We start from the raw sequence: 12,643 nt of genomic DNA, 5'->3' as shown, positions 1-12,643 counted from the left end.
ACTACCCTGAGGGAAACTGGTGGGGCGGACGGGAGCGGCGGGAGCTGCGAGGGAGAAGGAGAAAACTTCAAAAGCAATTTGTTTTGCAATGGCTCAAAACTGAGTTCAAAGAAGAGAAAGGCAATTTCCCTACAATATATGTCTATAGTTCAAACACAGGCTGCTTTGTTAGAAGCCTCTAGAAATTCTGAAGACAGCGGAAGTCAACAGAGTTAATTATTTATGAGATCCCCCTCCCTCTCTCTTTAAAATAAAAACAAAAATAAAAACAAAAAAAAGCATTTTATTTTCTTTCCTAATCCACAGGAGCAGCCCCTAGGTGCTGGCTCTCCTTTCTGCTAAACTCTGCCAGTGGGGCCTGCTACAGAAGCCAGGCCACTGGAGCACCTGTGGACCTCTGGTTCACAACCCCAGTGAGCTGGGCAGGCCACCAGCAATGAGGTCCAGCTGTGCTGACCGATAGGCTAATGTCCCATATCATGTCCTTCCCTTTCATGACTCTGGCTCAAGGCTTCCAATCTGACCAGATGCACTGAGAGCTAAAAGCTCCAGAGGCCTGTTCCAAGCCAGTCTGAACAAATAGTGACATTTACTCTACACCATAGAATCTTTGTGCTGAAAGGCTTCTTGAAATGTGAGCCGTCAACCAGGCCATCCCCTCTGCTGCCAAGAAGTAAGAACAGGTGAGGGACCACTGATCCCATTGGAGAGAGCGGTACAGTCTGTGAGGAAACGCCTTTGCTTCGTACCTGTGCACACTCCACTTTGGCACACTCTGCAGTCTTGCAGGTCACTTGGCCACGGTCACACACGCAGAACTCACAGGCCGAGCCCTTCCACATTTCATCCTGGTACCGTACAATCCCATTGTGCAAGCAGCTTCCGGCAGAAGACACACATTCCTCACAGCATTCCCCATGATGCTGAGCCCTTCTCTGACCCTGAGGAAACACAGAGAACGGTGGGTGAAGGGCAGTGCTCAGAAGAGTGCGAAAACATCCGAGCCAATGGTGCAGAAGGACGTCAAACGCCAACATTGTATGCTGCTTCTTGCCCCCCACCTAACCAAGCTGAGGCAAGTTCCCCTCCACCCCAACCCCCTTTCCCTGGAAGCAGATCTTTCAATATCTTCATCCAATATTCTGAACATCATAAAACTTTTTTTTTTTTTTTGTGAGGAGATCAGCCCTGTGCTAACATCCGCCAATCCTCCTCTTTTTTTTGCTGAGGAAGACGGCCCTGGGCTAACATCTGTGCCCATCTTCCTCCACTTTATATGGGATGCCGCCACAGCATGGCTTGCCAAGCAGTGCGTCGGTGCGCGCCCGGGATCCGAACCAGCGAACCCCGGGCCGCCGCAGCAGAGCGCGCGCACTTAACCGCTTGCGCCACCGGGCTGGCCCCATGAACATCATAAAACTTTTGATTCCTTCAAAGGACACACTGGACTAAGAAATGCATTTCTTAATGGACTCAGAATGAAGCTTCGAAAAATCAAGCTATTCGCTCTCAAATACCTTTTCGCATCTTAATGGAGGGCAGGCCTGTTTGTGGCACCTGACCTCACCCCGGTCACATACACACATGGTGCAGGCATTTTCGGTCCACTGTTCACCATGCTGAGTAAAGAAAGGAAAAAAAGCAGAAAATCAAATGTCACATACTTCAGATAGAAACACAGGCACATAAGACACACAATTTTTTATTACATTATTAATGGAGCCATATTGAACGTACTCCTGAGAAAAATCATCTAGGCAGCAACAGCCTCTAAGAAAAAAGTCAATAAATGTCCAAAGGGAAATTTGGATTCATTTTAATTCAATTATATTCACTCCACAGAAGTGTTGAGAGCCTGCTCCTTGCCAGGCACATAGAGGGTCTGGAACATCGAGACGACTAGGAAGACCCTGTTTGCTGGCTCATCAATGGCCATTATTTGATTCTTCTTCCTTGTCAGGAGACCCATCAATCACTGCCACATACTCACTTTCCCAGCTTCCCTTGCAGCTAGGGCATGGACAGTGTCTCAATCTTAACCAAGGAGACCTTGGGAAGTTTGCTAGAGCAGCAGAGGTCAAGGAAAAGACTCTTCTCCCCCATAAGAGCAGAAAAGCCCACCCCTTTCTTCCACCAGCCTTCAGTAATGATTGTGTGAGGATGAGCTGCCTGGAGCTGAGGAAGCCACCTTGGGGACCTGAGAGGACAAGACAGAAAGCAAATGCCAACATGCTAACGATGGCAGGGTGGAAAGATCCAAAAAAAGCTTAGATCCTTGATGACATCGAGACCTGAATTGATCAACCCTGCAACTGCCCTACTTCTGGGCTTCTTGTTTTATGACATAATAAATGTTTTCATTTTAGCCATTTTCAGAGGAACATTTCTGTTACTTGGAGCCAAAAACACCATAATAGATATAGAGGCTATCTTTTCCAGGAGAAATTAATCTAGCACCTATGCAGCTATTGTAATGGACAGCACAGATTTGGTATATACAAAAATCCCTTCCCAATTAATTATTTTCATTAGGACTTCAAGTGACTCATCTAGAATTTGTGACACTCATCTCTAACACTCAGTTCCAGATTCTCTACTGAGAGTCATAATCCCAATTTCCATTTAGTCTTCCTTAGAGTGGCTGGCAAGCAAGGAAAGCAGTTGGGGTTTTTTTTATATTTATTTATGTTCTTTGCTTTTGAATAATGTAACCAACCTTCTTTTGGCTCAGCTGGGCATTCCTAAGACAGAATATTCATTCATTCAATTTGTTGAACTCGTTTTTATTTGGTGCCTACTATGTGTTAGGCAGTTATCTAGATTGCTTCAATAGTACTTTCAAGTCTGGCGGTTCCACCACCCCCAGCTTCTCTCAAGTCTCCCCCCAGCAGGATGTCAGTGCATAAAATCCCACTAAAGCAGACAGACATTCCCAGAGCCTCCAACCTAAGTATAAACTGAGAGTAACCAATGATAGTCCTTTTTTCCCTTCAAGATGTGTAAACTGTAAGTTCACCAAGGTTTGTGAACCAGGCGCTGCTTGCCAACACATTCCTTTATACTTCTAATCCCCTCTTATTTAATTTTTTCATAAAGACTTTCTATGAAGAGAAGAAAGAAGCCATTTATGTACTCAGTTACTAATCCTGGCAAAGACCTAGCCATGAGGGTGGGGAGGTATGGTGGTTGCAATGGCAGAGGGCAGATGTGTGAGAACAGATGTCGAGACACCTCTATGGGGTACATCAAAGGTTACCTCGTAGACTTGGCCAGCTGCAGAGCAGGATCGGGAAGAGCACTGCGGGCAACACTTTCCAGGGACTCGGACTATAGTTTCATCCTTAACACCCACAAAAGGAACAATGTATCGAAAGGAGATATTAATAAAATCCACAACAGTAGGAAAATTTCATTCACAGCCAACTCAATCACATGCCTCAAGCATCCATAAACAGCAATTTCCTCTTATTTAGTATCTATTAGTCACCTGGTGCTTTGATAAGAATTAGCACTTCCAAAGTCAGTGTGACTCTTAAAGAAGTTTGCACATTCCTCAAGTCCCATAGTCTTCTAAGAACAAAGCACAAATCATAACAATAATAATAACAATAGTACTTAGTGTTTGCCAGGCACTATTTTAAGTGCTTTACATGACCTTATGAAGTAGATGCTCTTATCCTGCTTTACAAACAAGAAAATTAAAGACCAGAGAGATTGTGTGACTTGCCCAAGGTCATACAGCTGACCTGGTAATGGTAAATGGTTGGCAATGGGACTTCAGAGCACCAACCACACCAACAATTAAGAATATTTATACTCCTGCTGAGTTATGCTAAACTCAAAGTGAAGGTAACCTTCCCCTGATAAGCTACTTCACTATTCTTTTGCATCTTTATGTGAATACGAACATTTATATATCATCATGTGTTGCTTAACAATGGACATATGTTCTAAGAAATGGGTCATTAGGCGATTTCGTCATTGTGCAAACGTCATAGAGCGTAGTTACACAAAGCTAGATGGTATAGGTTACTATACATCTAGGGGCTATATGGTACTAATCTTATGGGACCACTGTTGTACACATGGTCCGTCATTGACTGAAACGTCGTTATGCGGCGCATGACTATATACGCATTGGGGAGGTCCTTAACATGAAAAAAGATCAATCACACCCCTAGATATCTGGGAATAAGCCAGTGCAGAGAAATGTAGGTGACAGAGACCAAATGCCCAAAGAGCCCCCCCCACTGCTCTGTCTCTACATTCTCACCTCTACCACCCCACTCCTACCCCCAGGACATCAGACCATTTGTCTCTGCTGCCTCAAGAATTCTCACAGCAATGTCTCCTCATTAATGCCAGAGTCAACCTCTCACTTTGACTTATCCCTACAGCCTTTTGAATGGCAGGCAGGTGGACGAATTAAAGCCAGGAGAAGGAGGGTTAGAATAAACCAAGTATCGGGGCCAGCGCCATGGCTGAGCGGTTAAGTGCGTGCGCTTTGCTGCTGGCGGCCGGGGTTCGGATCCCGGGCGCGCACCGATGCACCGCTTCTCTGGCCATGCTGAGGCCGCGTCCCACATACAGCAAGGATGCGCAGCTGTGACATACAACTATCTGCTGGGGCTTTGGGGGGAAACATAAATAAATAAAAAATAAAAAAAAAAAAAAGAATAAACCAAGTTTCAATGACTAAGAAGTAGTAGATCTTACATAGAAGATATCTCCCAAACAGCTCTCTTCCCTTTCTTTTATGAGAAGCAGAAAATAGATTTTATTATCACAGTTGCTCTGGTATTGATTCTGCAAGAAAAAGAAGGCCAATGTACTTGGGGTAGGGGGATTTTCATGGAAAGTTCCAGTCATACTTCAGTCATTCTTTAATCCAATTATATATGATCAGTTAGATTAATGTGCAACTATCTAATAGGGATTTATTTCAAACACCTGAATCACTGGAACTAAACTGAAAACTGTTTTCTCTGCTTTAGGTTATTTTATTTCTTTATGATTCTATATGCAAAATATTATGACCAGTGATGTTTAATTGATGTATAAAAATTTGACATGCATTGAAATCATTGAGCATTTCTTGACCTCAAAACTTTTCAGCTTAGTGAAATTTCAGTGAGGAAGTAAAACAAAGGTATATTTGATGTCACACTATTTGGTAAGGTTATTAAAGTAAACAAATGCACTTATACAATGTTAAGTAAACAGGGAACAAATGTCATGATCACAAATCTTGAATAGAAATATAGAGTTAGTGTCAATCTTTCTTAACCAGCATGGACTAGACCCAAGTACAGTAGCAGAGTCAACTCGAGAGTGTGGAAGAGGGAGGCATTACTGGTATGGAGGTTGGTACAAGGAAATCACCTTCTTATTGGCAATACCTAATTAATATATTTTATTTTGACAGAAACAGAATCTTTATTCACAAATATAGACAAATAAGGGCAGGAAGGAAAAGCATTTAAAGAGAAAATATCCAGGATATGAGAGAACTAACCCCATGATTAAGAGTTCAGATCCCAGCTGGACTGGTGCTCTGTAAGCAGGACTTGCGAGACAGGTAAAAAAAAGCAAGCAGCGAGGTGGGTCAGAGAAATGGGAAAGACTAACAGTGCATTTTTGTTGCTATCATACACTAAATCCTATCATTCTGGTCTATGTAGATTTACCCTTCCAAATGTATAGTCTATACAGGGCCAGAAAACTATGGACCGTGGACCAAATTCAGCCCACCACCTGTTTTATAAACTTTTATAGGAACACAGCCACAACCATCCATTTACATTTTATCTATGGCTGTTTTTGTGCTACAACAGCAGAGTTGAGTAGTTATTCCAACTATATCGCACACAAAGCTGAAAATATTGACAATCTGGCTCTTTACAGAAAAATCTGCCAACCCCAGGTCTAATATGGTACCCTCATTAATCACAGGAGTTCAGTACAAAAAAATATGATTACCGTCATTATAATTTTGGGTAGGACTACCATTAAGGATATATTTAATTATGGTTTTTCATATTCCTTAAATAAAAATACTTGTGATAAAGAAGTGTACGGTGAATTATGGCTAACAGCTCTTGATAAAATATTTTCCCACTATGATACCTCTGAAGACATATAAAGAGATAAAAATTATACCACCAAAAAGTAGAACAGCCAAACTCTTGCCATTGCCAAGAGGAAGTCCCACTGACCATAAGACATTCTGTGGCCTTTCTTTGCTGTGTAAACCTAAATAAAAATAAGAACCATCATTTTTTCCCAACTCTCTGCCTTCCTATATCAATCACAGCATTGCCTTTATCCCTCCAGTGTGTGGCGGCTGCTGTTTGAGGCAGTCAGAGTGCCAGCCCTAGCTGTTCACCTCCCTCAATGTCTTTCTTTCTATATCTAGTCAGAGTTCATAATGTAAAAAAAAAGTATGTGTGTTGGGGGAGGTAGAGGGAGTGATAAAAAGCTGTGGGGAAGGAGGATGCCCCAAATATAAAGCACACAGTCACTGAGAGAGATGACAAGAGCCCTTGCAGCGGTGCAAACTGGGCCTTATAGTTTTTTGTTTCATATATTCAGAATGTAAGAGGGTTGGGCAGTGGAAATAGGAAAAGATCTGATCTCAGTACAATAGAGCTACACTAAAAGAAAATCTACTGGACCCTTGGATGAGGAAACATGCACATTTCTTAGCATCTGACCATGGATCCAATAAGGGGAATTAGCCAAGGGCAGGCCACTTACCCTTGCAGCTTTCAAGCAGCGGGTATGGACAGACTTCTCTTGACCAAGGATGAGTAACTAGAAAGAAAGGAACTTGGGGAAAAACCCTGAAGAGCAAGCAAAACTAACAATGTTCTGAAGATTCAGAGAAAAAGCAGATTTCTGAATACTATGCACTACGGGATCTAAAAGAAAAGATTTAAAAGCCATTTTGCAAATTCAGCAACATGCAAGAAAATGCAGTCTTTATTAAATAGAAGCAAGAAGCAATAAAGAAAGCATAAGCATTAGGATTAGAAAGTAGATGAACCAATGATAGGAGAAATAAAGAAGAATGAAAAGAAAATTAAAATGAAATTGTCAAATTAAAATCAATACTAGTGGTAGTAAATCCAAACTCAAGAAGCTCTCTCCATAATGCAGAGGAAAGACACAAACCGAAAAATGATGAGAGAGAACATGATTCATAACGAGGGGTAAGAGAGGGGAGCAATCTAGGAATCATAGGTGTTTCTGGAGAAATGAGGATAATTGGAACGAATATGATTAATCAAAGCCATAAGTGAAGAAAACATTTCAAAAACTGGAATACAGGCTGAAAGGGCTTCACAGTATTCTAGGCAAAATATGCAAAAAGATACCTCACCTAGAAATTTCCTGGAAAATGTTTGAATTATAAAGATAAAGAAACATCCTGCAAGAATCCAACAAAGTAAAACTAGCTAAATATAATGGAATACAAAGCAGACAGACCTCACACTTCTCCTCCATGGCACTAAATTCTGGAATTCAATGGAAAGGAGTCTTTAGCATTGGGATGGGAAGAGAGTATAATTGCCCCAAGTTTTAGACCCCTCTAAATTATCTTTCATGTATATGGTAACATAAAAATAATTCTCAAACACTTAGTGGCTCAGAATACATACCAATCTTCTATCTTTCTTGAACAAACATCCAAAGATGCAGTTCAACCTACTCAGATTAATCAATATTGGATATGGGAAATTTGTAGTACTTAAAAAAACTGCTGGTAATATCAGGAACAACCCTCATCAGACTGAACAGATCATTTTAATAAGCCTATAAAAAATGTAGATGGGTTAGGGCTCTGTTCACAACACATCTGGACAAAAGTTGAAAGCAAGAAATTTCAGTATGAATTTACATCCCTCATTAAGGGAACAACCCCTTATTTAAACATAAGGAATTTCTCCTTTTGTCAGAGATTATCACCAACTTCTAAAATGTGATTACAACTATGCAAACAAACAAATATATCTACATTTGCCTCCCAAAAAACTGGAATGAACTACAAAAAAAAATAAATTCTTTCGTGGTCTTTTTTCTTTTTTTTGGTGAGGAAGATCAGCCCTGAGCTAACATCTGTGCCCATCTTCCTCTATTTTGTATATGGGATGCCGCCACAGCATGGCTTGAGGAGTGTTGCGTAGGTCTGCGCCTGGGATCTGAACCTGCAAACCCCAGGCCACTGAAGCAGAGCACGTGAACTTGACCACTATACCACCGGGCCGGCCCCTCGTGGTCTTTTTGAATGGTAGAAATACAGATAATCATTTTCTTTTCTGCTTTTCTGCCTTATCCAAACTTTCCATAATGAGTATAGATTCCTTTCACAATTAAAAAACCTTTATACTAAAAATCAAATTTTTCTGGAGCTCAAAACCTGGAAACATATTTCTTCTGATGAACCTGTGTTTTTTTAATATTTAATGAATGGATGCATATAAAATACTTGCAATCATGCTCAATAATGTTAGCAACTATTGTTATTGTGATTATTATTATACGTAAATGCTATGTAACTCATCATTTTGGGAGGCAATATAACATAATGGTTAAAAATATGACTCAGGTGTGGTCTGTTTAGGTTCTGATATAGAATTGCCTAGGTTAGAGGCACTGACACTTCCTAACCGTGGTACCTTGAGCAAGTTACTTAACCCTCTGTACCTCAGTTTTATTTTCCGTAAAATGAGGATGATAATAATAGCTCCTACTTCATAGGGTGGTTATGAGAATTACAAAGCATTACAAGAATTATAAATTACAAAGAATTACAAATTACAAAATTAAAATTAATAACTGGCCCATAATAAATGCCTAAAATGTGGTGATAGTGATAATGTTTCCATCAAAAGTGCTAATTCTATAGCACCCTTTACATCATCAGAACATCCAATATTTAACAGTGATATTAAATCAAGAAAAATGGTTCTAAATAATCTGACAGTTGGTTTTGTTAAAATATGTCAGGGCAAAAATGTAGACTTGATGTAAGAGTGATTTAAAATCAATCTGTTTCCAAGACTTCAGAATGCTTACATAGTACAGTATCAAATTTCATCTTTTTAATTAATCAATGCAAACTACAGTCATGCACCACACAATGATTTTTGGTCAACTACAGACTGCATAAACAACAGTGGTCCCATAAGACTGTAATGGAGCTGAAAAATTCCTATCATCAATGATGTTGTAGCCGTTGTAACATCACACAGCCGAAGAAGAGGCAAGAGAAAACGAAATAGCAAGAGAAGGAAAAAAAAACTCCAAGAAAATTCACAGTGAAGGGTTTAGCAGAAGCTTTTGCAGACCTCAAGAAGCTCCTTAAAAAGTCTGAAAACATGGACCCCAACACCAAAAGGTTTTCATTAATAGGGAGGAATGTTCATGGTGGATTATCTGCTTACAAGCAAACCACCATGGACATTTCTGAAAAGAGTGACACCTCCTCATGAAGAGCCTCAGTCAGGTCCTCCAGAAGGTATTCCAGAAGAAGGCTTTGTTATCATAGGAGATAACAGCTCCATGCATGTTATTGCCCCTGAAGACCTTCCAGTGGGACAAGATGTGAAGGTGGAAGACCGTGACATTGATGACCCCGACCCTGTGTGGGCCTAGGCTAATGTGTGTGTTTGTGTCTTCATTTTTAACAAAAAAGTTTAAAAAGTAAAAATATACATATATATTTAAAAATAGATAAAAGCTTATAGAATAAGGATATAAAGAAAGAAAATATTTCTACATAGCTGTACAACGTGTGTGTTTTAAGCTAAGTGTTAGCACAAAAGAATCAAAAAGTTAAAAACAACTTAAAAGTTTATGAAGTAAAAAAGTTACAGTAAGCTAAGGTTAATTTATTTTGAAGAAAGAAAAATATTTTTTATGAATTTAGTGTAGCCTAAGCGTACAGTGTTTATAAAGTCTACTCTAGTGTCCAGTAATGTCCTAGGCCTTCACATTCACTCACCACTCACTCACTGACTCACCCAGAGCAACTTCCAGTCCAGCAAGCTCCATTCATGTAAGTGCCCGATACAGGGGTACCATTTTTTATCTTTTATACCATATTTTTACTGTACCTTTTCTATGATTAGATATGTTTAGATACACAAATACTTACCATTGTATTACAATTGCCTAAAGTATTCAGTACAGTAACATGCTGTACAGGTTTGTAGCCTAGGACCAATGGGCTATACCACACAGCCTAGGTGTGTAGTAGGCTCTACCATCTAGGTTTGTGTAAGTATACCCTGTGATGTTTGCACAAGAACAAAACCGCCTAACGACACATATCTCAAAATTTATCTCCATTGTTAAGCAATGTGTGACTGTATAAGTGAATACTGTTTGAAGCTAGAATTTATATTTAATGTTTTAATTATATAATTAGGAACTAGTACTTTCAATTATTCTAATATCTAACCCCCTAATATGCAGTCCGTGGTTAAGTTTCTAAAGATTTAAAGCAGAAGGTTCACAATGAGGTGTTTCCTCCATTCCTCCTCCCACCTCCCTTACCAGAATGGTGGCACACTGCTTAATTACCCTTCACACACAAGGGGACTAAATCCTGGAATGTGTAAATCAAAATGCCCCAACACCACAGTGTCCTGCAAATGTGAGATATTGTACAGCTCTACCCAGAAGTTCATTTGTAATCTTAAAGCCAGGACAAGACTGTGATGAATTGGGAAGTGTGACAGGAGCGCAGTAGTTGCTGTAGTGTGGGTAATACAATCTAGTCTTTCAGTTAGATACATTTTCCCTTTATTTGGCATTTAGCATTTCTTGTCTAATTGCCTTTTGTCTGCCTTTAGAAATATTGCCCAATTGTCACAATATGCCATGTTATTGATTTTGTTTTATTTGACACAAAGTACTGCTCTGTATCAACTGAATGCTGGCTTCCAGCTTTTCCTTAGATCAAAAATGAGCTATTTTTCCACTGGAGGCAAACTTCTTTCATAGTTATCTGTCAACTGCCAAGGAACATCCATAGGAGCCTCTGGAAGAGCAAAAAACTATGAAATACCATGTATATCACATGTATTTGCAATTGAGTTTCTCTTCTCAATTTTCATGAAAAGCCTAGTGTTTGAAAATCAGACCAGCTTTAAGGGAAGAACAAGATTCTACTACTTTAATCCTCCTCAGAGAAAATCCTTCAATAATTTGAGTCCTTATCTTACAAGAATTAAATAGTGAACATCTGGATAATCATGTTCAAAGACATGTATATGTCTTTAAAAACCAGACTATAGCTAAACTTTGAAAAACAATAACAAGCCTGATTATATTACTAAATTTTCCAGATGTTTCGCTTGACACCTTTGGAACATCTGCAATTGGAGCTGGCGGCTTCTCTGTGTATACCCTCAAGGCTCCGTTTCATTATGTAACAATTAGCCTAAACGGCTGGTAATTAGACCTATCTGTAGCTTCTAAGGGTAAAAGAAACGTCTCAGGGGTGGTCTTCAAAAGTATAAGGAAAACAAAACAGCCTTTGCATCCTGTTCATAGTACTTCCGAGGCCTGCCTGACATAGTCTCAGAAGGGACTCCAAGTTCCTGAACAGTGAAGTCAACAGTCTATGAAGGATCCACTCTGAGGCTGTCTTCCTTACCTGGTTACAAAACAGAGGCTGACACTGGGCTGTGAAGCACTGGGCGATCCCATTTCTACACACACATTTGGCACACCGACTCAAGGGCCAGTCCTCCCCATCCTGAAACACACGGCCTTCGTAGGAACAGGGTTCTGGAAAGTGAGAGAAATAAGGATTACTGGGGGAAGGCACTTGCCGATCCCAGAGCTGACTGCACGGATGTGTGGCCAGAGCAGTTACACAGGGCCTCGTGATTGGGGGTCTAGCGCAGAGTAGGGGGCCCATGCTTGCGAGTTAATACCCTGCAGTCGTTGCATGGAGTTCTTAGAGACTTTCTCTCTGAGTTCTGTAAGTGAAGTTGAGTGACACAATGTAGCGTGTGGTGGGGGTTTCGAGTCTTGGCTCACGCAGGGTCCCACCTCCCGCTGCCTCCTTGCCTCCCTCAGATGGGTTCTCAGCCTCCTGCTCCCCAATCTGCACCAGGTGAGCACTGCTACCCTCCACCCACAGCAGGAACCTGGATGCGGATGCCAGCAGATGCATGTGCTCTGGGTGCCTGTGGGGGTCTCCACCCACCCTGCAAGTATCCCCCTGCCTGAGGGCGTGTGACATTAAATAGCAAATTAAAAACATGACAGGTTGAGAAAGACCACAGAAGAAAAGAAGCTTTTTTTCCTCCCTTTTTTTTGCACAAGGGGCCCTGCATTTTAATTTTGCACCCAGCAAATTATGGAGCAGGCCCTGGCTTGATCCTCCAATCTCTCCAGGCAAAATGCTCCTAATGTCTTCCTCATGGAGGGCCAACAAGAAAGCTTCCTAAAACGTAGGAGAGGATCCCACAAACTCAGACACCCACTCTTAGCCTCTGTTGTTCAAATATTTTTACTTGCAGGGTTATGCAGCCCAAAGTAGCTGTCAGTCCCTTTCTGGTGGCTGACATCTGAAATGCACAAGGCAAGCATTCCACTCTCATCATTTCCTACGCATACTTTTTAA

General features: G+C 40.8%; 1 protein-coding gene across 7 annotated transcripts in view; it reads right to left on the bottom strand.

Moving 5' to 3' along the window:
• FRAS1 (Fraser extracellular matrix complex subunit 1) overlaps window positions 1-12,643 on the bottom strand; it is a 425,899-nt gene that overhangs the window by 238,029 nt on the left and 175,227 nt on the right. For all 7 annotated transcript variants that reach the window (XM_087434473.1, XM_087434474.1, XM_014787828.2 and 4 more), the window contains exons 6-9: window positions 11,666-11,799; window positions 3,257-3,340; window positions 1,518-1,619; window positions 750-941 (exon numbers count right to left, since the gene is read on the bottom strand). In XM_087434473.1, the coding sequence (XP_087290599.1) occupies window positions 750-941; window positions 1,518-1,619; window positions 3,257-3,340; window positions 11,666-11,799 (512 nt within the window). The remainder of the gene's footprint in view (window positions 1-749; window positions 942-1,517; window positions 1,620-3,256; window positions 3,341-11,665; window positions 11,800-12,643) is intronic.

This window comes from Ceratotherium simum, chromosome 8 (assembly GCF_057802395.1).
Source record: "Ceratotherium simum simum isolate JZ-2026a chromosome 8, ASM5780239v1, whole genome shotgun sequence".
Classification (NCBI taxonomy): domain Eukaryota; kingdom Metazoa; phylum Chordata; class Mammalia; order Perissodactyla; family Rhinocerotidae; genus Ceratotherium; species Ceratotherium simum.
This window is presented reverse-complemented; position numbering and strand designations above follow the sequence as displayed.